This window comes from Anolis carolinensis, chromosome 6 (assembly GCF_035594765.1).
Source record: "Anolis carolinensis isolate JA03-04 chromosome 6, rAnoCar3.1.pri, whole genome shotgun sequence".
In the NCBI taxonomy this organism is placed as follows: Eukaryota; Metazoa; Chordata; class Lepidosauria; order Squamata; family Dactyloidae; genus Anolis; species Anolis carolinensis.
The window spans coordinates 12,992,789-13,018,324 of record NC_085846.1 but is presented as its reverse complement, the minus strand read 5'-3'; the positions used below and the strand labels follow the sequence as shown (position 1 = coordinate 13,018,324).

At 41.7% G+C, this 25,536-nt stretch overlaps 2 protein-coding genes across 3 annotated transcripts in view; one reads left to right on the top strand and one right to left on the bottom strand.

Moving 5' to 3' along the window:
• mmp25 (matrix metallopeptidase 25) overlaps nucleotides 1–17,144 on the top strand; it is a 22,344-nt gene extending 5,200 nt beyond the window's left edge. Inside the window, exons 2-10 of the mRNA XM_008120997.3 lie at nucleotides 7,662–7,794; nucleotides 8,855–8,999; nucleotides 9,394–9,689; nucleotides 10,259–10,432; nucleotides 11,036–11,138; nucleotides 11,908–11,990; nucleotides 12,485–12,637; nucleotides 14,561–14,821; nucleotides 16,017–17,144. Of these exons, the coding sequence (XP_008119204.2) occupies nucleotides 7,662–7,794; nucleotides 8,855–8,999; nucleotides 9,394–9,689; nucleotides 10,259–10,432; nucleotides 11,036–11,138; nucleotides 11,908–11,990; nucleotides 12,485–12,637; nucleotides 14,561–14,821; nucleotides 16,017–16,255 (1,587 nt within the window). The 3' untranslated portion in view covers nucleotides 16,256–17,144. The remainder of the gene's footprint in view (nucleotides 1–7,661; nucleotides 7,795–8,854; nucleotides 9,000–9,393; nucleotides 9,690–10,258; nucleotides 10,433–11,035; nucleotides 11,139–11,907; nucleotides 11,991–12,484; nucleotides 12,638–14,560; nucleotides 14,822–16,016) is intronic.
• Nucleotides 8,854–25,536, bottom strand: part of LOC103280822 (integrin alpha-L) — a 21,580-nt gene continuing 4,897 nt past the window's right edge. Inside the window, exons 5-15 of one of the 2 annotated variants that reach the window (XM_062957950.1) lie at nucleotides 24,699–24,809; nucleotides 24,474–24,556; nucleotides 23,051–23,140; nucleotides 22,852–22,924; nucleotides 22,628–22,735; nucleotides 21,772–21,846; nucleotides 21,263–21,385; nucleotides 20,916–21,014; nucleotides 20,330–20,440; nucleotides 11,674–11,756; nucleotides 8,854–8,972 (exon numbers count right to left, since the gene is read on the bottom strand). In XM_062957950.1, coding sequence (XP_062814020.1) covers nucleotides 8,960–8,972; nucleotides 11,674–11,756; nucleotides 20,330–20,440; nucleotides 20,916–21,014; nucleotides 21,263–21,385; nucleotides 21,772–21,846; nucleotides 22,628–22,735; nucleotides 22,852–22,924; nucleotides 23,051–23,140; nucleotides 24,474–24,556; nucleotides 24,699–24,809 — 969 coding nt within the window. In that variant the 3' untranslated portion in view covers nucleotides 8,854–8,959. Of the gene's footprint in view, nucleotides 8,973–11,673; nucleotides 11,757–18,462; nucleotides 19,031–20,329; nucleotides 20,441–20,915; nucleotides 21,015–21,262; nucleotides 21,386–21,771; nucleotides 21,847–22,627; nucleotides 22,736–22,851; nucleotides 22,925–23,050; nucleotides 23,141–24,473; nucleotides 24,557–24,698; nucleotides 24,810–25,536 lie in introns of those variants that run through there. The other variant, XM_008120995.3, reaches the window with a different exon arrangement.

Below are 25,536 nucleotides of genomic sequence, written 5' to 3'. Positions count from 1 at the left end.
CATATAATAAATAACAACACAATAGGGGAATTCCGGACAATAAACAATCAGGGCCAACTAACACCTCCCAACAAAGGATTCCTCCAGGCGGGAAGCAGCCAGATGTTGAAGCTGAAAAGCCATTCAGTGCTCATCAAGGTGGCCAGTTGCAACACTCACTCTTGCCTCAAACAGACAAGAGTTCTTTCTCCCACCCTGGACCTTCCACAGATATAGAAACATCACTTGCCTAGTTTCCAACAGACCTCACAACCTCTGAGGATGCCTGTCATAGATCTAGATGAAATGTCAGGAGAGAATGCTTCTGGAACATGGCCATACAGCCTGAAAAACTCACAGTAACCCACTAATATATACTGATTGTATTTTTTTTTGTATGAAACTAAGTGTATGTGTATTGTACCATCAGAAAGCAAAGGTGTCAGTGATTCAGCCACCCATATGGATAATTTTTAGAATATTTTGGAACAAGGGGTATTCAACCTATATTTAAAAAGATATGAGCTTGCCATGTTGACTGGGGCATTCTAGGAACTGTATTCCAGCAAATAACTTTTCCAGTCTTTGCAGCATTGCCACAGATGACTCCTGAGTTCCTCAATTTAAAAAAAACTATGACCAACCTTGCCTTAAAAGAAGGTTAGTTAATTTCATGAGGGTTATACATGAAGGTAACACCTGCCAGACTACACCTAAAGCACCTGATCCTATCTAATTTTGGAATCTAAGTAGGATCAGCACTGGTTAGGACTTGGATGGGAGATCAAGAACTAGTACAAGGTGCTGTAGGATATGTTTCAGAGGAAGGGATGAATATGACTTGTTTGAGAAAGCACTTAAGGAATCCATGGGGTTTCCATAAGTTGACAGGCACCTCGATGTCATGCACACACGTGACTGTCAGAACCCATTTTTTATAAAGGCTAAATGGAACCTCCATGATCAGGAGCACAATACCTGAGCGTTGGCTGCAGAAAGACAGCGGAACCAGACAGAGGCCATTGCCCTCCCTGTATATCTGGTTAACCGTTGTGGCAAAGGAGGGATGGTCCATTTACTCTCCTCCAATAGGACCCATCTTCCATTCGGACTCAATTCTTTCTTCATGAAGGTGAAATGAGAGCAGTTCAACTTTCAAGGCTATAGGACAGGCACAATAAACATTACAGAGAGTGCTGCACGTTTCCAAAAGTGCTTTTTAAATAAATGATTAATAACACTTTCCAGCAAGTTTTTTTTGTTGTTGTTGCAGTGATGCAGGAAAATGCAAGGCGTTTCCCCGTCTTTCCTTTCCATCTCTGCTTCTCCTCCCTGCAGCAGGCCTATGCCCATCTATGTGTGTGACATGACACTCCTCTTAACTAATCCATTTTTAGATCTATCAGTTCTCGGTTCAGGTCTCCCGCTTAGCTCTCAGGGCTCCGTATTTTCTCTTGGTGCTTCCTTTTTCTGGTTAGTAATTTCCATTAGCAGCTTGACCTTTCTCCAGCCCACCAGCTGGAAACAGCAGGGGAGGGTGTATGTATATATATAGCCTTAGATGTAGAGGAAGAATGGCCCATCCTGGAAATGGATGTGAAAGGGTGGTTGTGGGGAGGTCATGGGGATCCAGAGAAACCAGGGGGCGGCTCTTCGATTCCCTTAACAGCCTCCGAGGAAGAGAACAAAGGTGCCTTTGAGCGGGGCGGAGGGGCTGTGGTGAATTGGGAATTTATGCTGCTCGCTCAAACAAGTCGTTCAGTTGAGATGGCCAGGCCTTGGAGTTTCCCCCATGGAGTTGGCGCCTGGACCTTGGAGCATCCCTCCATTGAGAGTGGAAATATCAAGATGAAATTACTAGGGTTGCCATGGGTTTTACCCATATTTTAAGCGTACTTCCCAGGCCATCGTTTGACCCGGATTCCAAACTTTTTGGAAAACGCCCAAGATTACACATTACAGTCTATGTTTTATATCTTTACAATCTATAACTATATTGCAGAAATGCAATAAACCTAGTTAGCAAATTGCAATGATGTACATGTAGGTACCAACAAGGTCATAGAATCATAAGAGTGAGAAGAGGCCCCAAAGGCAATCCAGTCCAACCCCATTCTGCCATGCAGGAACACACAATCAAAGCTCTTCCAAGAGATGCCCATCCAGTTTCTGACAAGGCAACTCCACTATGCTTCAAGGAAGCATTTTCCGTTGCCAAACAGCTCTTACCATCAGGAAGTCATTCCTATTATTCAAGTGGAATCTTTTTTCCTGAAGTTTGAATTTATTGCTCCATATCCTTGTCTCTAGAGCAGCAATTACGATGTGCATCAAGTGTTACAGCTGTTGCACCCCAGGCCTGGAAACACCTATGACCACCGCACCACACAAGAGTCCAAGGGAATAAGCAAATACATATAAAAACATATACAAATCAGGAATAAGAAAGAAAGATATAGAACCCAAAAAAGTTTAGCAAAAGGTGAGAACCAAACAATAATGCAAATGTCTCATAAAGTTCCAAAGGTGACAAAGTCCAGGAACAGCCAGGAATCACAGATACAGCATAAGTCCACAATCAGAAAGATATAACTAGTAAGATTTGAACAGGAATACATGAACATAGAAAACTTCCAGGATATATTAAATCCAAAATCAAGCTTGACTTGAACCAGGAACAAGAGAACTCAGGCTTAGCTTCTCACTCTAACACAGCATTGCCTGAACTGACCTTAAGGCAAACAACTTGTTGTTTAATAGACACCCATGAAATCATTCCGTTTCCCATTAAGTTCTTTCACAACTTTCCAATGTAATCTTTCTCAACGACGCAATCTATTTGCAGTTCTGATTTGTAAACGAAGACTTTGGATGATCTCCGTAGCTGCAGGTGGGTTCCCATGGGAACCCTCCTTATCACTCGGCTCTTCACTCAATTCCTTATCTGCTGTTGCTATTTCTGACTCCCTTGAACACCCTTGATGCTCTTCACTTTCCAAGCCAGTTTTCTCACAAAGAAAACCATCATTTCCCAGATTTGAAGGCCCATCACTTTGTGCCACAGGAAAGCTCACAATCCTCTCTAAATCATCAGTTAAACCATCAGCCTCTGATGACTGATCTACAACAACAGCACTTTCTAGCTAGTGTTTAATTTGCATCAAGGTGCGCTCCGATGTGTTTTCATCCAAGTAAGGCCATTGTTGCAGAGGCATGTCCTGAGGAGAATGCCTACCAAAGGGTGCCATTACACTGTAGAAATAATGCAGTTTGGCACCACTTTAACCGCCATGCCTCAGTGCTATTGAATCATGGGATTTATGGTTTTAAAAGCTGTTTAGCCTTCTCTGCCACAGTGGGATGGTGTTTCACTTTCTGTGAATGCATAGCATGGTGGTTAAAGTGGTGTCCAACTGCATTTATTCTACAGTGCAGATGCACTCATAGGCTCCATCCTTGTAGAAACTAAGATATAGGGCAAAATGGGGAGGCATGCTTCTGAGACATTGTTCACCAAGAAACCAGTCTAACTTTGCTTTTTTGGCACAAAAGAAGAGAGAATAAGCAGTGTGCTAGCGGAGGAGTGCAAAAAGCAAGGGAGAGGCACATTGAAAGCGAAGGAGGGGTTGAGAAGGAAGAGAGAATGTACTATTGAAGCAAAGGAAATCAAAGCAAATTTAACATGTCATGATGAAGCAGAGATTAGAAGCTGTGTCTCCCTGCTCCCAGTCCAGCACTGCAAATATTATTGTGTACTAGTTGTTGCACTCTAGCACTGAAACACCTTTTCACCCAGCACCACACATGAGACCAAAAGTTCTATCTAAGAGTGTTTATTGAAGAAAGCAGGGGAAAAGGGAAAAAGGCAATTCCAAAAGGGTCAGGGTTCAAAGTAGCAAATACAAAAGTAGCAAGAATCCAAAAGGTCAAGTACATAAAATCAAGAGCATCAAAATCCAGTGTTACTGCAAGTATAAATCCACAAACAAAGCAACAGGAACTTTTCCAAGGTAAACCCTTCCAGGAAATATAGGCATGAACTAGAACAGGAAACGTGAGGATACTGGAAACATAAACTTGAGAACTGAGACAGCCATCCTTTGGCAACGTTGTCCCTCTTAGAAGCATAAGGCCAACATCACTTAATTCAAGCCTGACCAAGTAGCCGTGACATCATACCGAATGCACCTGAGCTTCAAGGCCTTCTCACAAATTCTCTCAGACTGTCTAATTAGTCTGTTTTTCACTCCCTCTGTTCTCTAACCTAATCTGGCTTTGCGAGAAAACACCCATCTGCCGAATGATTCTCAAGGGAACTGGTGTCACTATCCCTGGTTGGGAATGATCACTGGAATGCAAAACATATTTCCTAGCACTGACAGGCTCATCACTTTAAAACCCATCACGTCCCTCGTCATCCGACATGTCAGAAAAGTCAGATAAATCCTCAGCCGCATGCTGAGCTACAACACTAGTTTACTTTGGACTTTATCAATAAGGCTGTTAAAGTGCAATTATGATAGAATAAAAGCATCTGTTGATGAGATCATACTGCATGACTTTGTGCTGCTCCATAGTCACTGAATTCATGATGGGTTCATCTGTTTTCAATGATGGGAAAAGCCTATCAATGAATCTAATATAGCTGTGGTTCTGCTGTTCTTTCCCATGCAGTTATCTTCTTCTATTGGAGTCATGATATGGTGAGGCAGAGGACGATATCTCAAAAATGCCATAACTGCACAATTGCGGCAAAATAGAAAAAGTAGAACAAAGATGATAGGCATACACTGGGTAGGGCAAACATTGGGAAAGATGCAGGGCTATGCAGAAAATGGTGCATGGAGTTTGCATCAACAAAGTGCCGGCATTGCAGCTGTGCCAAAACGTGAAAGTGATTCTTCCAGTAACTGTATTTTTTCCATTTGCTTAGACAATTCAGTTACAACGAGACAATAGGTTGATGCAATAAAATTATCCAACTGGCTGTAGCTGTAAAACTTTGTCAAGGTTGAAACACAAGACAAAATGCTGCATGTGTATAAGTAGAATTGGAATAATTTGCATAATATGCAAATTAGATACCCAGATATGCGGTTTTAGAATATGGCAATGCTATCTCTTGCCAGATGAGACATTTGGTTGCTGTTGGGGAGATGAGAGCCTTGGTTCATTAGTGATATAAAGGAAATCAATAAGAAACCTGGACCTGCTGCTAGGCTGTAAAGTTTTTTCCTTGATTGTACCATTGCACATGGCAGGGGAATTGCTGCAGGATGGAACATCCTAAGTATATATGTTAAGGGAAATTATATTTTTATTTCTACATGTAAAATTTATGTTTCTGGAGGGAAGTTTCCATCTTAGCAATTCTTTCCTCCTGATGCCTGCACTATGCACATATTTCTGTTTATTTAGGATCTCTTGATCTGAATATGTCAAGATTGCTTTTCTGCCTGTAGGCATTCGAAGCAGCTAATAGTAAAACAAAAATTCAAAACAGATTAAAAACACATAATAAGAATTTTAAAAAAAACCTAGCATATACTGGCAAGCATAATGCAGTAGAAAGCTAATCTTTCCAATAAAGAATACCACATATGCCTCTTCAACATGGGAAATGTGGGATACAGAGCAAAAGATGCATTTACACCAGGCATGGGCAAACTTCGGCCTACCTGCTGTTAGGAATTGTGGAAGTTGAAGTCCAAAACACCTGGATGACTGAAGTTTGCCCATGCCTGATCTACACTATAGAACTGGTGCATTTTGACAGTATTTTAACTGCCATGGCTATAAGTTATGGAATCATGGGAGTTGGAGTTTGACATGATATTTTATCTCCTCTGGCAAAATTGGTGCCTCCATGAACTACAAATCCCAGGATTCCATAGAACTCGAAACAAAGTACAGCTTTTTGTCCATTTATTACACTGGCCAATTCACATGTTGGTGTCTCAATGATAGCCCTGTTTCTGGGTATATTTGACCTGCTGGTTGCTAAAATGACACCAGTTTCCCCTATGAGCTGTAGTGCTTCAGATACAAAACATACGCCATCTGTCAGTCTTCATCTGCTCATCAATGACAACCATATCCAAGAAACTAGAGCTGATGCAGTCTATCCAATACAATTTTCTGAATTGGGGCCCCAAAAAACTCTAGGAACAGGTCTAAAAATCAAAACACCAAGAAAAAAATTGTATTATTTTAAAGGAACTACTCTATTTGTAGCAAAATATATACCTGTCATGAATCAAATTGAAACAGGCTGCTAATTACACATTGTTTCCTGAGTATTTTCCCTCCTTTAAAAATAAATTTGGATTTCCCCTTTTTTTAAAAAAATTAAGACTGGAGACAGACTGAGGTTTTCCCATTTTCTTTGAAGTGTTGGTGTGCTTTTGGGGAAAACACTTTGCATACTACCCAGCATTTGTCTTATGAGTATCAGGACACAGACCTAGAAAGAGAAGCATGCTGTCAAGAAAGCAAAAGGAATGTAATAAGAACGAACACATCAGCAAGGAAAAGCTACTGTACACTGCTTTTCTCCTGGGAAGGGGAAGACTTTGGGTGCATCTACACTGTAGAATAAATGCAGTTTGACATCACTTTAACAGCCATGGCTGAATGCTATCAAATTGTGGGAATTGTAGTTTTATAAAATTGTTACCCTTCTCTACCAGAGTCCAGATGCTTACCCAAACTACAAATCTCAGAATTCCATAGCACTGAACTGTAGTAGTTAAAGTGGTGTCAACATGCATCAATTGTATACTGTAGATACAACCATGCAGATTAATCTCTTGTTTAGGCTGCTCATGGGGAATTCCTTGGTTTTTGTTCCCCTTTCCTGTCAAATCACAAGTCAGTTTCTATACTTTGGAGAAACCAAGGGAGAAGTTGGAATCCTCTCAAGACAGCAGTTTGAACAGAATATTTGTCCTCGATGAGTCACAAGAATTAATTAGGGGAAAATGTATGAAAGAAATAGGGACTTTTTCATGCTCCCCTAACTCTTCTGACCATCTGAATGGTGCTAAACTTTAGTCCTCCAAGTATTTCGGACTTCACTGCCCATAATTTCTGACTACGGGATAAACTGACTGGGGCTACTGGGAGTTGAAGTTCAAAATATCTGGAGAACCAGTGTTTGGGAACCACTGTCACATGTATACAATTGCACTTAATAGAACTGGCTCTAATGTTTGGCAAAGTAGGTGAAAGAAGACTGTGATCGATACTGGGGTATTGGAGCTAAGACTCATCTGCTAGTCTTACTAGCTTCTGTATATGGAGCAGATACCTAGAAAGATAAGGCAATAGAAAATTGTCATTAAAATAAAGAATACCACTTCAGTATAGGAGATGGGAGATATACAGCAAAATGTATCTTTACCAGGAATGGGCAAACTTCGGCCCTCCAGGTGTTTTGGATTTCAACTCCCACAATTCCTAATGGTCGGCAGGCTGTTAGGAATTGTGGGAATTGAAGTCCAAAACACCTGGAGGGCTGAAGTTTTCCCATGCCTGATCTATACTATCGAATCAATGCAGTTTGAAACCATTTTAACTGCTATGGCTCAATGCACAGGTACCCCATAAGCAAGATGTGGGGGACCTCATACCTATCAACCTGCCAACTGACTAATACACCAATCCTAATTATGTTCTCTCAGGAATGGCTGACCCGCTATGGCTACCTTCCTCAGCCGGACCCCAGGGCAGCCCAACTTCAATCCAGCGAAGAACTGGCCAATGCTATCAAAACAATGCAAAGATTCGCAGGGCTACCTACAACCGGGGAGATGGGTATGTATGGGTCTAAGAGGGAGCAGAAGTTTGGGAAGACCTAAATTATCCTAATCATTAAGGGGTGGGGAGAATGATTGATATAGCTTGGACCTCTGTAGAATCAGACCTTGGCCTTTGGCATCTGACCTATAAAGCCCTATACAGCTCAGGACAAGACTACTTGAAAGTATCACTAGGTTTGGAATCACCTGAGAACAGGAACGAACGATGTCACACCATGGACCTCTTACTGTATCAGATAAGACCACAGTATTGTAGCTAAATACCTGCAAATTCCAGAGTATCCTCTGACTTTGCAGGATCCTTTGGATATCATTGGAGATCCTGCTATTCCTGTCCCTTACTTCTCTATTTTTTCTTTTCTTGTTATTCCTACATCCCTGTACTACTAATTTTCCCCTGGTGACATACCCTGTTTCCCCTAAAATAAGACATCCCCAGAAAATAAGACCTAGTAGAGGTTTTGCTGAATTGCTAAATATAAGGCCTCCCCCGAAAGTAAGACCTAGCAAAGTTTTTGTTTGGAAGCATGCCCACCGAACAGAACACCAGAGCATGCAGGATCGGTAAATGTACGTACCATAAAGTGTTCTACATGGAAATATTAGTAGTAACAAGAAATTCTTGATAGGATTCACAGTTTGTCTGGTTATGCTGGTTTATGATGGCAACTACTGTACAGTATATAATAAATGTTCATTTTTTCGTTCAACAATAAATGTGAATTCTTCTTCATGGAAAAATAAGACATCCCCTGAAAATAAGACCTAGAGCATCTTTGGGAGCAAAAATTAATATAAGACACTATCTTATTTTCGGGGAAACACGGTAGAAAATGCAATATTTTCACATTCTTTCTTCCTTTAAATAGTCAATAATAGATTACCATTCTTCTGGAAGGATCTGGCAATTATATAAGCCTAGACAATTAGCCCATCTTTAATTATTACAGCATTAATAATATAGTCCATCTACTGAGATGACAAAGGGGACCCAGATGGGGCTGGGTCAGAACAAGGTCCTTGAAGGTCATTTGCTTTGATCTTCTCCTTTTCAGACCAGAAGACCATGGATATGATGAGCAAGCCTCGCTGCTCCCTTCCCGACATCATTGGCACTTCTGAGCTGATGCGGCGCCGGCGCAGGAAAAAACGCTATGCCCTCAGTGACAGTGTCTGGAAAAAGACAGATTTGACATGGCAGTAAGCAATGCTCGATCACTACATCATTAGTAGTGAAAAAGCAGGGTTGGTTGGGTAAACCACAGTTAATTTCCTGATACTCCCATCTCTTTGTAGTTATACTTCAAAACATTTTTATGTACTACCTTTCTCGCCCCTTTCTCTTATAATGTAATTCAGCTCCCATCTTAAATGATGCTATAATTCATTGCTTCTGTTCATTCACTTTCCTTTTTCTGTTACAATTGTACTTTTCATATTTTATAGTGTACTACACGTCACCTTTCATTTATGCCTTGAGTATGAGTTTTCCGTAGGTTTTTAGTTGGGCATTGCGAGGATCAGAGTGCATGGTTGCAAAGCCTTTCAATCCTAATCCAACCATTGTCTTCTTCTTTTTCTTTTCTCTTGACAGTATCCGTTCCTTCCCTCGTTCCTCCTACCTAAGTAGAGATCATGTCCGGAAGCTTATTTCCGAGGCTTTCCGGGCCTGGAGCAAGTCCTCAGCCCTGACCTTCCGGGAATTGCCTTCTGACCAAGCGGACATCCTGGTGGATTTCACCCAGTCCTACCACCAAGACAGTTACCCCTTTGATGGCCCTGGTGGTACTCTGGCCCATGCTTTCTTCCCTGGTGAACACCCTGTTTCTGGTGACACTCATTTTGATGATGAAGAGACATGGATTTACAACCCGGGGAACACGAAGTCAGGTACTTTCAGAACCACGTGGCATCCGGGGCAGTCCAAGATCTGCCACCACTTGAGGCATGAAGCTGAATTTATTCACCCCGTTACTCCACTCCTATTTTGCTAAAGGGGGATGTGATGGCAATGGTCAAGAAACAGAATAGTAGTGTATTCAAACTCTGGTCTCCTGGTGTTTTGGACTTAATTCCTCAGAATCCTTGATCATTGGCTGGGGTAGCTGAGGTTTCTGAGAATCTCTAAAGTGGCAAATGAGATGGTAACAGAGAAAGAAAGAAACCAAGCTGGTAGTGTCCATGCATTCACATCCAGAGAAGGAGGAGGATATGGCATTGCTTCCATGTCCTTCACCCATCTGCCAAGGCACAGTTCCTATAGCCTCCCCCCCCCCACCCCAATATTCTCATTTCACTGAATCAGATGGCAGTTTTTTGTGGGGAGGGGTGTTCATAGTAGCAGCAGGATCTACCACCACACAGTGGGAAGAATAACTAATTGGTTAGATCAACCATGGCAGCATCACCTAGAAAAGCCATATTACGGATGACATTTTTTCTTTCTCTTTTGGTCCTAGTCAGTGGCACAGATCTCTTTGCGGTAGCTGTGCATGAATTTGGCCATGCCTTGGGGCTGGCTCACTCTTCTGCCAAGGAGTCCATCATGATCCCGTATTACCAGGGTCCTGTCGGCCAGGCCCACCTGTACCAGCTCCCATTGGATGACGTGATGGGAATTGAACAACTCTACGGTGAGAAGCTCTATTCAGCCCAAGAAAAGCAGCTCTTTTTGTCATTCTGTTCTCCTTTTCCCATCCATAGCCTCATATTGTCCTTATGTAATATTTTATATAGCAACCCTCCACCAATGGATTTCTGTGGAGGAGCTGTATATTATATGCCTTCAAGATGTTGACTCTGATATGAACGTATCAGGAAGGTTACTTAGCAAAGTTTCTTCAGCTGGAGTTTGCCATTGCCTTCCTATGAGGATGAGAGAGTGTGACTTACCAAGATCATCTAGTGGGTTTCTATGGCCAGGTGGAGATTAGAACCCTGATCTACCAAATTCATAGACTTGCACTCAAGCCATCATGTGAAGCCCATATATATGAGTAGAGACTCTCTTAATTATTGTTTCTTTGCTTAATTCGGGAAAATATACACTTGAGATAGTAAAACCCATTTACATTTTGCCAGTGTGCCTTCCTCCATACACATAGATGGTTGGAGAAAATGGTGGGTTGGTTGAATGATTAATTAGTAGGTTTTCTTCTCCCTTGATTATTATTATTATTATTATTATTATTATTATTATTATTATTATTATTATTATTATTATTATTTTGCTGTAGGGAAGCGCCAGTCGGGTTCCTATCCAGACCAAGAGAGCCCAGGTTTACCAGCCCCCACAGCCCGTCCCATCCCCGACTTGCCTCCAAACAGACCCACTTATGGGTAAGTAACTTTTCTTATTGGATGCTAATCTAGCTAACTATCTCTTTCCACTATTGTTGCAACCTGTTGGCTAGTTGTCCATGTGATACGTCCATTATTGTAGGTGTTCAGCCAAATTCTGATCTCCTCTTGAGCTCTCTCTTCAAACTTCCTTTCGACTTTGTATTGTTTGACTGCTTTTGCACTTGGGACAGTCTCATGTTGATATTTAGCCTTGGCTGGAGTTCACCTACCTGCTTTGGGCTTCATTCCCAAACAAGCCATATGCAAGTGCCTCTTTAATAATTCTTAAACTTAGTCTCCTAAATTATTTTTGGCTTTCTCAGAAAGTGGGACAAAATTCTGGCAAGATCCAGACTGTGAAAACAAAATGAATTTGTGGCAGGGTGGTTCAGGAGCAAATAGAGACCTTCATTATTTTGTTTGAAATAGCAAAATTAGCAATCTAACTGGGAATCGGTCTGGAGCCCAGAGGAAAATAAAATCCCACAAGTACTAGTCAGAGGCAAAAGCCAACTGCTGCATCTTCTCCTACCTGTGAGTTCTTCCTCTTTGAGAACTTTTTGTCTTCTTGATCATATTGTAGTGGTGGCTGGCCACGTATGTCCTGATTTCCATCTGTGAAATGTAAGAGGATATGGCATAGAGAGGGAAAGGAAGTGATGTAAGAACCATGAGAAAAAAACTGAATTTAACTGATTTAAAACATCATGAGCCATATCTTGGGCTCTAGGTTTCTAGTGGACAGAAAACAATTTTCTCTCTTCAGGCCACGGCTGCCCTCACCAGATCGTTGTAATGTCCATTTCGATGCCATCGCTAACATCCGGGGAGAAGTGTTCTTCTTCAAAAGTAAGAAAAGTTATTTGTGTTTTGAGTTTTTCTCCACACTCATGGCATGGCTTAAATCCTTCAGACTCACATAAACCTACTGATTGATTTGTGTTCTCTTGACTCTGAATAAGTGACAGTGACACTTGCTATTGCTGTTTAGTGTATTGCGTAATGTCCTCAGGGAGGATTTTTTTTTAATATAGAGAAGTCAAAAAGTAGATAGCAAGTTCACGAATAAAGAAGTTGTTCTATAGGTGAAATTATGTATTGATTGATATTTGATCACTAGTTTTCAGTGCTGTGTGTAATTTGGGCCTAGGGAAACCAGTTGAGGTATTTGCAGCAGGTCTGACATGCGCAAGCAAACGCCAGCACAATGTTTTTGCCAGTGTGGTTGCCAAATGACTCTTTTGTTCAGAGATTTATTGAAACTGGAGGCTCAGGAGTGGTAAGGACTGTTTCTGACATGTTGTTTTTGAGCTAATGAAGAGGAGCACATTAACTCTTTGCAGAGAAACATTTCTGGCGGATGCAACCAACCCAGCAACTGGTTTCCCTGGAGCCAGCGCAAATCCTCCGCTTCTGGAACGGATTGCCCCAGGACTTCCAGGGCATTGATGCCGTGTACGAACGTGCCAACGACAGCCAAATTGTGTTCTTCATTGGTGAGTTTGGCTAGCTGACTGGCAGTGGGCAATAAAGCTTTCAGTTTCTGTGGGAATTGAGTGCGACTGAATATTTTAAAGTGGCCACATGGATTTTCGGTGTTCAAGAGAAGAACCCCAAGGTCTGTGTGTGGAGTTGGGCTTCCTGCCTTCTTCATAACATAAGAATTCCAAGAATTGTTAATCTTAAAACTCACCTCCAATGGCAAAGAAGTGATGTCTGCAATGTAGTAGTGCTCCATATATGTCATGTACAACTACACTAGGGTGCAAACACAACACACATGTACATACAATCTTAAAGACTGAAACATTTCTTTTATTGTAGCATCTTGTTTGATTTCCATGGAGCAAACACATTATCGCCATAAAGATGTGTCCTTATAAATATAGTAATGCCTGGAATATTGTTTTCAGTTATCGTTTCATTTTATTGCTTTGAAAATCTATTTTTGTAATACATGATTATTATACATCAGGTGCTTCTTAGCAGAGAACAACTTAACAGTTGTGGGCTGGATCCAGATTTTTGCCATTCTTAGAGTAAATTCATTGAAAGCGGGGTGACTTTAAATTGTTACCATGATTAGCTAATAGGTATGGTCTAGATATCTAAACCTGGATTCAGCCCAAGATTGGGTTCACACACACTATGTTTTGTTACCTAGCCACAAATCACAATTCAAGGCCATGAGCTAGTTTATGAACTCTGATGTATGTTAATGCTGGCTTAGAACTGTGGTTTGCTCAAGATTTATTTCTTCAGTTTCCCATAGTTGACAATTGGGATGGGAGAGAAACAGAAATCAAATTCTGGATGGTTTATCTGTGGGTTAATTCAACAAACAATGGTTACACGTGATGTGTCTGTTGAATCCTGCCTGCTAGATTCATATTCCATAGAACTAATAGTTCGTTAGCTATTGAAGTAACAGAGTTCAATATAGTTTCCTGACAAGATCCTTAATATAAATTGGCAACAGTTTCTCTTTACTCAAAAGAAGACAGTCGTTGTTGTAGTCTGGCAAGCCTCACAGGATTTTTCTGAATGTTCAGAGGATGAGGGGGATGTTGAGCTTCCAAGTGAGGAGTCTATGAGTGTTCGGGGGGAATTACAGGCAGATGAGGCTGATGTTTTACATTCCTCATCTCGTTCCCTGGCAACAGGGGAAAATGAAAGTACCAGTTTCCTTGAGAAAAGGCCTTGGGAAGATGAGGTTTCAAGGGAGTGTAGATTAGACCTGAGAATGCAAGGCATGAAAAGCAGGCAAACTAAATATTCCCAGAGGATTCGAGATAAGACCTTGAAGTCCAAATGTGTTAGAAATGATATCATGGGTGCCTGAATGGGCTTAAATTAAGTGGTTTGACTTTGACAATGTTGCTAATGGGAATCAGTCTCCTGTTCATGCTTCCAAATTCATGGTTCCTATATTGCCTGTTCCTGTTTATGCCTGTGTACCTTTGGAGGATTTACCTTGGAGAGGTTCCTGTTTCCATGCTCAAGAATTAACCTTTGAATTAACTCTGTGATTTTAGATTATTTGCTTTTGATGTTTATCCTGGCATTTTTTGATTACTGCTATTGAACTCTGGCTTCTTTTGTGTGTTGCATTTAATATCCTGACTGTCTCTTTTGGATTTGCCCTTTTTCTCTTTTTTAAATACTTTTGTCAACAAACATTTTATTATTAGATCACTGGACTCCGATGTGGTGCTGGTGAAAAGGTGTTTCAGTGCTAGGGTGCAGCAATTGGTGCCAAAGGTATCTGAGTTGTAATGAATAGTAGGTGTTGGTACTAAAGAGAATGATCAGAAAAGAGGCTACAGGTTGTTTGCATGTTATTGAAGTTGCTTCTATAATCCCATTAGGATGCCTTGTAGTTATGCATTTTTAACCCTCTGTTACTTTCTCCTTTGTAGGGTCCCAATACTGGGTTTTCACAGATACTTGGGTCAACCCTGGATACCCCCGCCCCACGTCAGATCTTGGCCTCCCTCCTGGCACGATCATTGGTGCTGTGTTTGTGTGGCCCCACAATGGGAAAACCTACCTCATAGAAAAGGATCAATACTGGCGTTACGATGACCAATTGGGCCATGTGGAACCAGGGTACCCCAAACCTGTCACCCTCTGGAAAGGGGTGCCTACGGATCTGGATGACGTCACACGGTGGAACGATGGTATGGAGGGGCTGAAGCGTATTTGTTGGCAGAGAGTTTTGAACAAGCCTGATAATAACTTGGAATGCAGTTTCATGAAAATTTCAGAACTTGTAAATTCTTTGATTTGAGATTCAATGCACTGAAAGCAACTCTGCCCTTCTAAGAGGCAAGAATTAGATTGAAAATATAGTATTGCTCAACTTTGAACATTCAACTTAGGCCTCTTTAATATCCGTGAAGTTAATTTTGAGGAATATCCACCAGGGATTCTCTAAACAATTTTACAAATGGCAAAAGTTCCTACAAGAGAGCCAGCATGGAAAAGTGTTGGACTAGGACTGTGGGAGACAAGGGTTCAGATCCCCAATTTGTTTTCAAAATTGACTGGTCAAGTCATAGGTAAAGGTAAAGGTTTCCCCTGACGTTAAGTCCAGTCGTGACCGACCCTGGGGGTTGGTACTCATCTCCATTTCTAAGCCAAAGAGCTGGCGTTGTCCATAGACACCTCCAAGGTCATGTGGCCGGCATGACTGCATGGAGCACTGTTACCTTCCCGCCAGAGCGGTACCTATTGATCTACTCACATTTGCAGGTTTTCAAACTGCTAGGTTGGCAGGAGCTGGGGCTAACAGCGGGCGCTCATTCAGCTCCCAGGATTTGAACCTGGCACCTTTCGGTCCGCAAGTTCAGCAGCTCAGCGCTTCAACACACTATGCCACCAGGGGCCCCAGTCAAGTCATAGCCGGGCAATATTAGGGGAAGGCAAAGGCAAACACCTTCTGAACAAATTTCGCTGAGAAATAACTCAGTATCACCTTAAACCAGTCAACTTGAAGGAACATAACATCTGAGGATTGTCCAGGTGTTAATTGACTTCATTCACAGTTCTGCCCATGTTGAGGGGGGTTGAATTGGGCCTCTCCAAGGTGATATTTAGGGCATGTAACTCCCCCAACTAGCCCAGATTGTATTCACTGCTTTTCCACCTTGCCATGGAACTGCCTACCATTTGCTTTCAGCATAGAATTACAGTTGGAAAAAATCACAAAGTTCTTCCTAATGTTTAGGTGGAATCTCTTTTCCTGCAATTTGAATTCATTACTCCATTGTGTCCTAGTCTCTAGAGCAGCAGAACACAAGCTTGTCTCCTCCTCAATGTAATATTCTATCCCCATGGCTATCTTGCCCCCATTGGTGTTCTTTTCTCTTGCAGGCAACACCTATTTCTTCAAAGATGCCCAGTACTGGCGCTTCACAGGTGGCAGTGTGGAGTCAGATGCCAGTTTCCCACGCTCCACTGCCCATGACTGGATGCACTGCGATGTTCCTGGCGCTTCCTCCCCTCCAGCTCCGAGACATGGAGAAGGGGGGATGTGCATCTGTGCAGGGGCTTCCCACAAAATAGCACCCCTCTTAGCTTGCATCATCATTTTTCTGTGGGCCGTATGCTGACCCCTGGCCAGTGACAAAACAGCGCACTTTACAAAGCCAAATGAAGAGATGATGGGCAGAGGAAGACAGCCATCTCAGGAACAGCCACTGAACAGCTGCTTTCCCTCTGATATGGTTCCTCGTACAACTCTATGGTGCTCTTAATCCCGCCTTCCAATCACTTTTTGCCTCTTCAATCCTCTAGTTTTGTGAGTAGTTTTCTAACTAACCATGGAACTAAAAAGGTACTGGGTCTTTAATTTGCCTACAAGTCCCAAGTGTGCGGCAAGAGTGTGATTTCTCAGGGAGGAAGGAAATGTACTCTAGTCTGCACATGTTCAGAAGTCTCTCTTTGTATTAGTACACACCCGAGGAGGCTGTTTTTATCCATTCACATACACACCAAGCTCAGCTCTACTCTCCCCATCCCAAATTCTCCATTTACCATTAGTGGTCCCAGCTGATAATTATTCTTTCCCATTCTTTAGCTCACTCGGAGGTCTGACAAGGGTCTAAGCCTACGCTTGGGTATTAATGAAGAGGAAGATGATACCACTAGGTCAAGTATCCCATCCTCATGCACACCCCACTGGAACTTTCTGCACAAAGGCTGAGACAGAAGTGGGACACTCGGTATTATAAGCTTGTGGACCAAGAAGGTTGTACTGGTGGTTGCAATTTGTCCATCCTTCGGCCTCAAAAATAATAGGGCATTAGATGTATTAAGGAACTGTAGCTGCATAATATGCATTAGAAAACATTCAACTAATTCTCAGAACTGCCCCTTAGAAGAAATGAGAGTGATGGTTTAACACTGGTCATTTAAAAGGGAGACGCAGGGGAATGGACAGGATGCAAATAGGATGTGCATTGCCTTCTGTTTTTATAATAAAATCCTAATGGAAACGTCTCTACCATCTTGTGCTTTTTTCTTATTCTCTTAGTATTGAGATTACAGTGGTAGGAGGTGAGATCAGGTCCGGAACAATGCCCTTCAACTATGTCTTCCTTACCTCCAGCCTCATAGAAATATTGTGTAGGGGCATATAAAATTCCTATTGTCACGACCCTCCATAATTAGACTCCATAGGAGACTCACAGCATATGGGACAATATCTTGCTTTTCAAGTGGACTCCCAAACACTTTTAAGGAAAAATGAGGCTTCTTCCCCTGGGAAAAATCCTGAATGCAGAAGAAAACCTCTACTAAAAAGACATTGATTTTTAATTATTTTATCCTGGCCTACCTTTCCAGAGCTAAATGCAGCATGTGAGATCCACCCACCCTTATTTCACAACCACCTGCCTAAATAGGTTAGGCAGAAGCAGAAGAAATTGCCAAACTGTGGACTGTGCCATAACAAATATATTAGCCTTTGAATAAGCCACAAGGTTCCTTAGAGTAGGATTCAAAGACATAGCCATGTTACTTTGGCATATTGTTTAAATTGCTTACATTTTAGCTGTTTATATAAGCCACTCCGAGCTCTGGGGGAGTGTTTTTAAGATTTTTTTTTAAAAAAATTTAAAGATATTTTAAAGATGTTTTTAAATTGTTAGATTTTAGCCTTTCTTGTAAGCAGCCCCGAGCCCTAGGGGAGTGGCGGCATATAAGTTTAAATAATAAATAAATAAATAAATAAATAAAAGTGTGGAAAGAGATCTTGTGGCATCTGAGATACTGACAGAATGCAGTACGCTTTCAAAGACTGAGAGTGCATCTATATTGTAGAATTAATGTAGTTTGACACTACTTTAACTGCCATGGTTAAATGCTATGGAATCATGGGAGATGTAGTTTTCCAAGCTCTTAGCTTCCTCTGCCAAAGAGTGCTAGTGCTTCACCAGCCTACAACTCCCATGATTCCACAGCCTTGAACCATGGCAATTAAAGTTGTGTCAAACTGTACTAATTCTACAGTGTAGACACATCCTAGGTCTACTTCCTCAGATGCTTCTTCCTTCAGTACTTCCGTCCTTTGCATGCACAACCCCTTGCTTTTGCAGCCACAGACAAACACAGCTACCCTTTCCAAAACTGGGATCCAGCTCTTTCCAATTAAATTGCTGCACCACACCAACTTTTGTTAAGCTTGTTTCTTAATATATTTAATCATTTCGTAAACAGGAAGGAAAAATGGGTTTCCTTGAAATTCTATGAAATCCACATCCTGAAATCCAACCATTTGGAGGAGGTTTTGCAAATTACAGAAAGATGTCAACAGAAGCCTGAATCACATCCCTTTAATTTCAAAGGTACATGTTGCTAAAGTCAGGCGATGGCTCAACTTCCTCTGTTGGGCTCTACCAGAACATCTAAGCACAGAGAGATTAGTCCATTATCTCTTGCTCTTGTCCAAATCCCATCCTCATCATTTAGAGCAGCTGATGCCCCAGGAGAAATCAATATCTGCCATTGCCACCCACGCGTCTTGTTTATCAATTAGCTAACAGGCAAATAGGAAGCCTGACATCCTTCCTTCCTCACTGATGGACAGCTTTGCATGGTGCACTAGTGGATTTTGGCTTTCCAATTCAAAAACATACATGATTATTAGAATAAATAGTTTTGTTCTGGCTCCTAGTCTCTTCCTCTTAACCCACTCCCATGCCCTATTCCTTCCTCAGATAGTCCTGTTTCTCCATTTCCATTCCAGAAAAGTCAGAAATCCTGACTCTCAGGCCAATGCCAAATTAGGAGCTACTTGAAGGTGGAGGAGCCTCTTCACTTGGGGCAACTGGGGTCATTGTGGTTTCATCCACCTGGGGGATGCGTTTCCGTTTAAAGAATCCAACCTGGGGGGAAAAGGAAGGAGAAATATGCAGTAAGACCCATAAAGGAATTAATGGGTCATTTGTCAGCCACAAGAGCAACTGGTGATGGGATTTTTCAATTTAAAAACAAAACAAAAGCAAACTGTTGAAAGCAGCCAAATTGAAAAAGGAAGAGATCAACCCACATACACAATCAGTTTTCCAACTGTAACTCAGTATCCCCAACTGACAAAGCTGCTATTAACTCCTCTGGTCTTACAGAGTAGGTCTCACTGTATATTTTAACAAGTAAACTTTGCCCAATCCGTTCTCTTGCCCTGGCCATCTTTATGTCTTTGGCTTCCTCCTGCACCTATGTGGTAAAAGTCCTGATCAAAGATGCATCATATCTGTTGGTCACATACTGCAACTGGTATTGCACCACCTGACATCTGTCGGGAAGTAGCAGCCTGTGATGAAAGGACCAAAGCAGTGACATCTCCGGCCCATCCTCTGCTCTGTTCGGATATCAGCCAGCATGCCAACGCCTTAAATCAAGAAACAGCTTCCTGAGATCCACAGAGATGCTCGCAGGAACACCTCAGCAAAAAGGAGTCCAAAAGTGGCAGGCTAAAACCCGGAACCTCAATCAGTGGCTGAGACCGGATGAGAAACTCCCTCCTAGGCACACAGAAGACTGGGCAACTTGGAAGGTGCTGAACAGACTGCTCTGGCACTACAAGATGCAGAGCCAATCTTAGGAAATGGGCTACAAAGTGGAATCCGCAACATTCGAGTGTAGAGAAAGTAAACCACAGACCACCTACTACAATGTGATCTGATCCCTGCCACATGCACAATGGAGGACCTTCTCACAGTGACACCAGAGGAACTCCAAGTGACCAGCTTCTGGTCAAAGAAAATCTAGTATAATGCCAAGTTTTAAACTTTGTGTTTTTAAATACATTATAACTGTATCCTTAATTTGCTTCTGACACAAATGAAAATTTGGTGCAGTAATAAATATGAAGACAAGGAAATGATCAATGGAATGGCCCAGACCACACTCTTGGATCACGTGATTTACTCTGCTGTCAGAGTTAAATGTTTATGGTTTTAATTATGTTTTAATTGTATTCTAATGTTTATTATTATTATTTAAATGACTATTTTTGTACTTGTTTTTAAAAGGCATTGAATTATTGCCACACTGTGAAGCCGCCTTGAGTCCCCTCCGGGGTGAAAAAGGCGGGGTAAAAGTATCGTAAATAAATCATATTTGTTTTGTCCCTTGGTCTGACAGATGGCAAAAGTGACAGACTTATCAACTGATGAGCGTACCTTATACAAGACAGCCACCAGAATGGCTAAGAGCAAGATCCCACCAACAACGCTGCCAATGATGATGGGAACAGGGTTGAAAGGAGAAATCAGCTCTACTTCAGTACTGATCTGCAAATGAGAGGAAGAGAACTTAAGACACTTGCCCACAACAACTGCCCCTTCCAATCACGTGGCGTTACATCTCCACCTACATTTTAGAAAGATTATCATGGTCATTGCAATATAAGGGTAGTGATCCTTTATCCCACCAGAAATTGCTGAGGTCCATTTCTTATAAGCTGCATCTAGCAAAGCTGATGAAAATGGGGATATGGGAACTATAGCCCAGTAGCATCCATCCCTCTATTACAGGCATGTGCAAACCTTGGCCCTCTGGGTGTTTTGGACTTCAATTCTCACAATTCCTAAGGAATTGTGGGAGTTGAAGTCCAAAACACCTGGAGGGCCAAAGTTTGCACATGCCTGCTCTATTATCTCAGACATTTTGAATAATCAGTTTCTATGCTCAACGACCAATTGCCATCTCTGCATGATGAGATGAACACAGTTCCCATAGCGTGGCTTCAATTGTTTTTCAAGTTACCTGGCTAAAATTGAATTTCCCAAGATGAATCTGGAAAAACCTGGTTTCGTCAACAAACACAGATGCTTCGCTGAGAAGATGAAATTTCTGGGAGTCCAGCTGTAGAGTTGCCAAACAGATTAAACAAATATTATTTTGTCCTTCGTTTCTCTCTTCCCCCCTCCCCCCCCCCCCCCCACGTTCTTTGACACATCTCAAAAACTTCTCATACAGTCAGTCTCTCAGTACAATTATTATTAAATCTGCCTGGCCATGGGTTCAAGGTAATTTGTTATCTCTGCACAAAATCTTTCCCTCCAACCAATAGGCTGTAACAGTCCTTCTCACCTGAAAGAAGTGCGACTTACCTTACTAGTATCCTCCTTTCTGTAAAATTCCCCAGAAAAGCTAAAATTGACCTTCTCTTCTGGAGAGAGGCTGGTAAACCGGCAAAGAAATCTGGTGCATGTAGCTGTCTCTGGACATCCTCTCTGGCAAAAGGAAGGAAGGAAGGAAGGAAGGAAGGAAAGAAGGAAGGAAGGAAGGAAGGAAGGAAGGAAGGAAGGAAGGAAGGGAGACCAGTTAACATCTGCTTCACCAGCTCACAGTCAGCTGCATCTCAACCTGCGCTAGAAGAGATCCTTCTATAAGCAGTCACCAACCAGAATCTAAAGCAGGTACATGCAAACTTAGGCCCTCCAGGTGTTTTGGACTTCAACTCCCACCATTCCTAACAGCCTCAAGCTTAAGCGGCTGAGGGGGAAAAGGAAAGGGCCTGAGGCTGTTAGGAATGGTGGAAGTCCAAAACACGTGGAGGGACCAAGTTTGTCCGTGCCTGATCTAGAGGTAGCTGTATTTTCTATCCAGATAGTCTTACCTTAATTGGTCCTTTGATCTTCTTAGTCTTTAACTGCATCCTGGGGGTGATCAATGGCGTACAGAACTTGTCCGTCTAAAAGAAAACAGAATATTCTGTGCAACTCGGAGAAAATGTCCCAGCAGTGAGTGCTCCTGTTCAGCTTAGCCATGCCCTCTTCCAGGATAGTCCAATTGTATCACTTACTCACATTTTCCCTTGTCCAATAGCCCATTGGCACTCTCCGTCTAAGATCACTTGCCACTATTGAGCATGAACCTTTTTCTCTGTGGTTTTAGTAGAGGGAGATTATCTCATGAAGATTTACTGAAATACCCACAACCCAGTTAATACATCCTTTTGTGCATAGATCCAGGCACCGCAATGTAAGGATATTTTCAAGGTGATAAAAGATAATAAAGTTTAGAATCTGAGCCCTGTTGAGGAAGGGCTGAGGGAGCTGGGTGGCAAGTAGATAAATAGATACTGCTTAAAAATGGGGAGGTATTTTAAGGCACCCATAAGGAAATGCCAGAAAAATGTTGGCAATTCGATCAAGTAGGAAGTTTATGAACAAAGCTCTTTAGCAGGGAGATGGAGCAACAGCACCCTCCCCCCAGTTGCCAGAACCGAGCACAAGCCTCCAAGATGCCAAAGATGGGAAAAGCCTATATGTGTGTGTGTGTGTGTGTGTGTGTGTGTGTGTATGTTTGCCCCTATCTATGTTCAATTGTCTGCCTTGTCGGTGTATAAACGGCATTGAATGTTTGCTGCACATATATGTTCTGTGATCCTGAATCCCCCTAGGGGTGAGAAGGATGGAATATAAACAATGTAAAATAAATACATTATTTAATAAATAAGATTTACTACTCACCATATTACTGTGAGTTAGGGTCACATTCCAGAAGAAGCCCAACTTAGTCTCTGAGGAGAGTTCAAAGGTCACATTGACTGGGGTGGAGTTTGGGCCATCGTTTTGAACCTACAAGAGCAAAAGGGAAATGTGGAATAACAGGATTCAAGGATGACAGGCTGTATATAAGACTAAATTGGGCAAACTGTTATAAAAACGCAGGAAGAAAATCAGCTATATATTACCACATAGGTGTGTGTAAGGGTTTTCCTTTGTGGGATCTCTGTAGAGAAATTGAGGTAGGTGGTAGACTCAACCCTAGAGGAGAAGGGAGAGGACAAATGTTTATGGAGTTCAGAGATGGGCATCGGCCAAGAGGTGGGGGACCACACTGGCCAGCCACCTCTGAGAATTTGGAGAAAAGGGATCTAGGGGCAGAATTACCCCTTAATAATGACGTTGACTGGATGTAGCACAGGCAGGGAACCTGTAGCCTCATTGTCACTTAGGGTACGAGTGTCGTTCTCATTCTGACTGGAAGACAAACAAGAGTTAGTATCACCAAATCGGACAAGCGAAGAGACCAAACCAGACAATGAAGACACACTGGACCATATTACAGGACTTTTCCATTCTATTACAGTTGCATTATCATTGCGAATGAATGCATACTGCATTGAGCATCTTTGATATACTTGGTAACCAATTGCACTGATTCATCAATCCATGGCCCTACAATCATACATTCACACAACCTCATAACTCTGCTTTCCTGCACGACTGCGGTTCCTTAATTTTTAAAAAATATATTTTTAATACAATTGCATAATTCCAGAATTTAACACTCGCCTCCACAAACCAAACTATATAAATCTCTCTCTATATATATATATGTCAAAGTCTGTGTGTCTATCTATATTACAAAGGCTGTTGCAATTCCCAAGACATGGCATTTAAAGTCAGGTCCAATTGCATTCATTCCACAGTGTAGCTGCACCCAGAAAAGGGTATGGAGCTTGGGAAACTATAACTCCCGGGAGGACTCCATCACATTGAGCCATGGCATTTAAAATGGGGTGCAAAGGAATTCATTCCATACTGTAAAAGAAGGGTATGGACCTTGGAAAACTATGACTCCCAGGAATCTACAGCATGGACACATGGCATAATAATAATAATAATAATAATAATAATAATAATAATAATAATAATAATAATAATAATAATTGGGTGCCGTGCCAAAAGATCTCCGTCAGCATTTGGAAACAATAGACATTGACAAAATTACGATCTGCCAGCTGCAAAAGGCCACCCTGCTGGGATCTGCGCTCATCATCCGAAAATACATCACACAGTCCTAGACACTTGGGAAGTGTTCGATTTGTGATTTTGTGATATGAAATCCAGCTTATCTATCTTGTTTGCTGTGTCATAAAATAATAATAATAATAATAATAATAATAATAATAATAATAATAATAATATAACAACAACAACAACAACAACAACAATAATAATGGCATTTAAAATGGGTCCCTACTTCATTTATTCTCAGATGCAGACGCACACAGAGAAGGGTAACTATTACTCCCAGGACACGGTAGCATAATAACAACAACAACAACATCAACATCAACAACAACAACAACAACAACAACGGCATTTCCCTAACAAGGTATCTTGGTTCCTCCCGCAATTTCCCCTCCCACAAATTGGGGAAATGTCTCATTTTAATCCTGAGAGCAATAAATGTGATTACATTACAGAATTGGCCATTCATCTGGATCATTCCCCCAAAAATCCACTTCCCCGCTGTAATGGTGGTTTGCCTGTGTTGTGTGATACCTTCAACAAGGTCTTCCCCTACCTGTGGGCTCGAATGGTGACAGATGCAAACTTGTCATGCCAGGAGTCACGTCTGGAAGAGCGGAAGGAAAACTTGAGGAAAGCCTTAAAGGAACAAATAAGTCCGTCATGACATCTCTGAATAGGGACTTTCCCAATCCCACTCTTCACACTTTCTCTTCCTTTTCTCATTATGATCAATAACTTTGATTTCATTTCCCCAGCGCTGTACTTTTATTTTTTTTACCTGAATGCCTTTCTTGAGAGTTGGGGGTCTAAAACTGCAAGAGCTGTGGCGGGTGGATGAGTTCCCTTGAGATCCATGCATTTGGCAAGCTGGGGACAGGCGCCAATTTGACTTGAAGGGAGACAGGAGAGAAATAAAAATCAATTTATTCAAAATTAATGGAAGACATCACCTGACACTTCTCTCCCCTGACAGGTCAAAAGTGATTGATCTCTATAGCTGAACCTGCAAGCTGCTTCCAGAGTGCCTTAGATATATATGCTGAGACATGCATATACAGTAGAGTCTCACTTATACAACATAAACGGGCCGGTAGAACGTTGGATAAGCGAATATATTGGATAATAAGGAGGGATTAAGAAAAAGCCTGTTAAACATCAAAATAGGTTATGATTTTACAAATTAAGCACCAAAACATCATGTTATACAACAAATTTGACAGAAAAAGTAGTTCAATACTCAGTAATGCTATGTAGTAATTACTGTATTTACGAGTTTAGCACCAAAATATCACTATGTATTGAAAACATTGACTACAAAAATGCGTTGGATAATCCAGAACGTTGGATAAGCGAGTGTTGGATAAGTGTGACTACTGTATATGCCCCATGTATGTAGAAAAGGTAACATGAGTTTTTGTGATGTGTAAAGTGACGTTGTGATGATGATACTTATGTAGGAGTATGTTCTTTGTTTGTCTGTATTCTGAAAATGTATAAATAGAGGAGGACAGCTTTTTGCCCTCACTCTGGTATCTTTTGGAGTAATCTATGCTAGAGTCAGTTCCAGCTGGTTTTCCTTAAAATAAACCGTTCTTTTTCTTAAGCCTCCCAAAAGG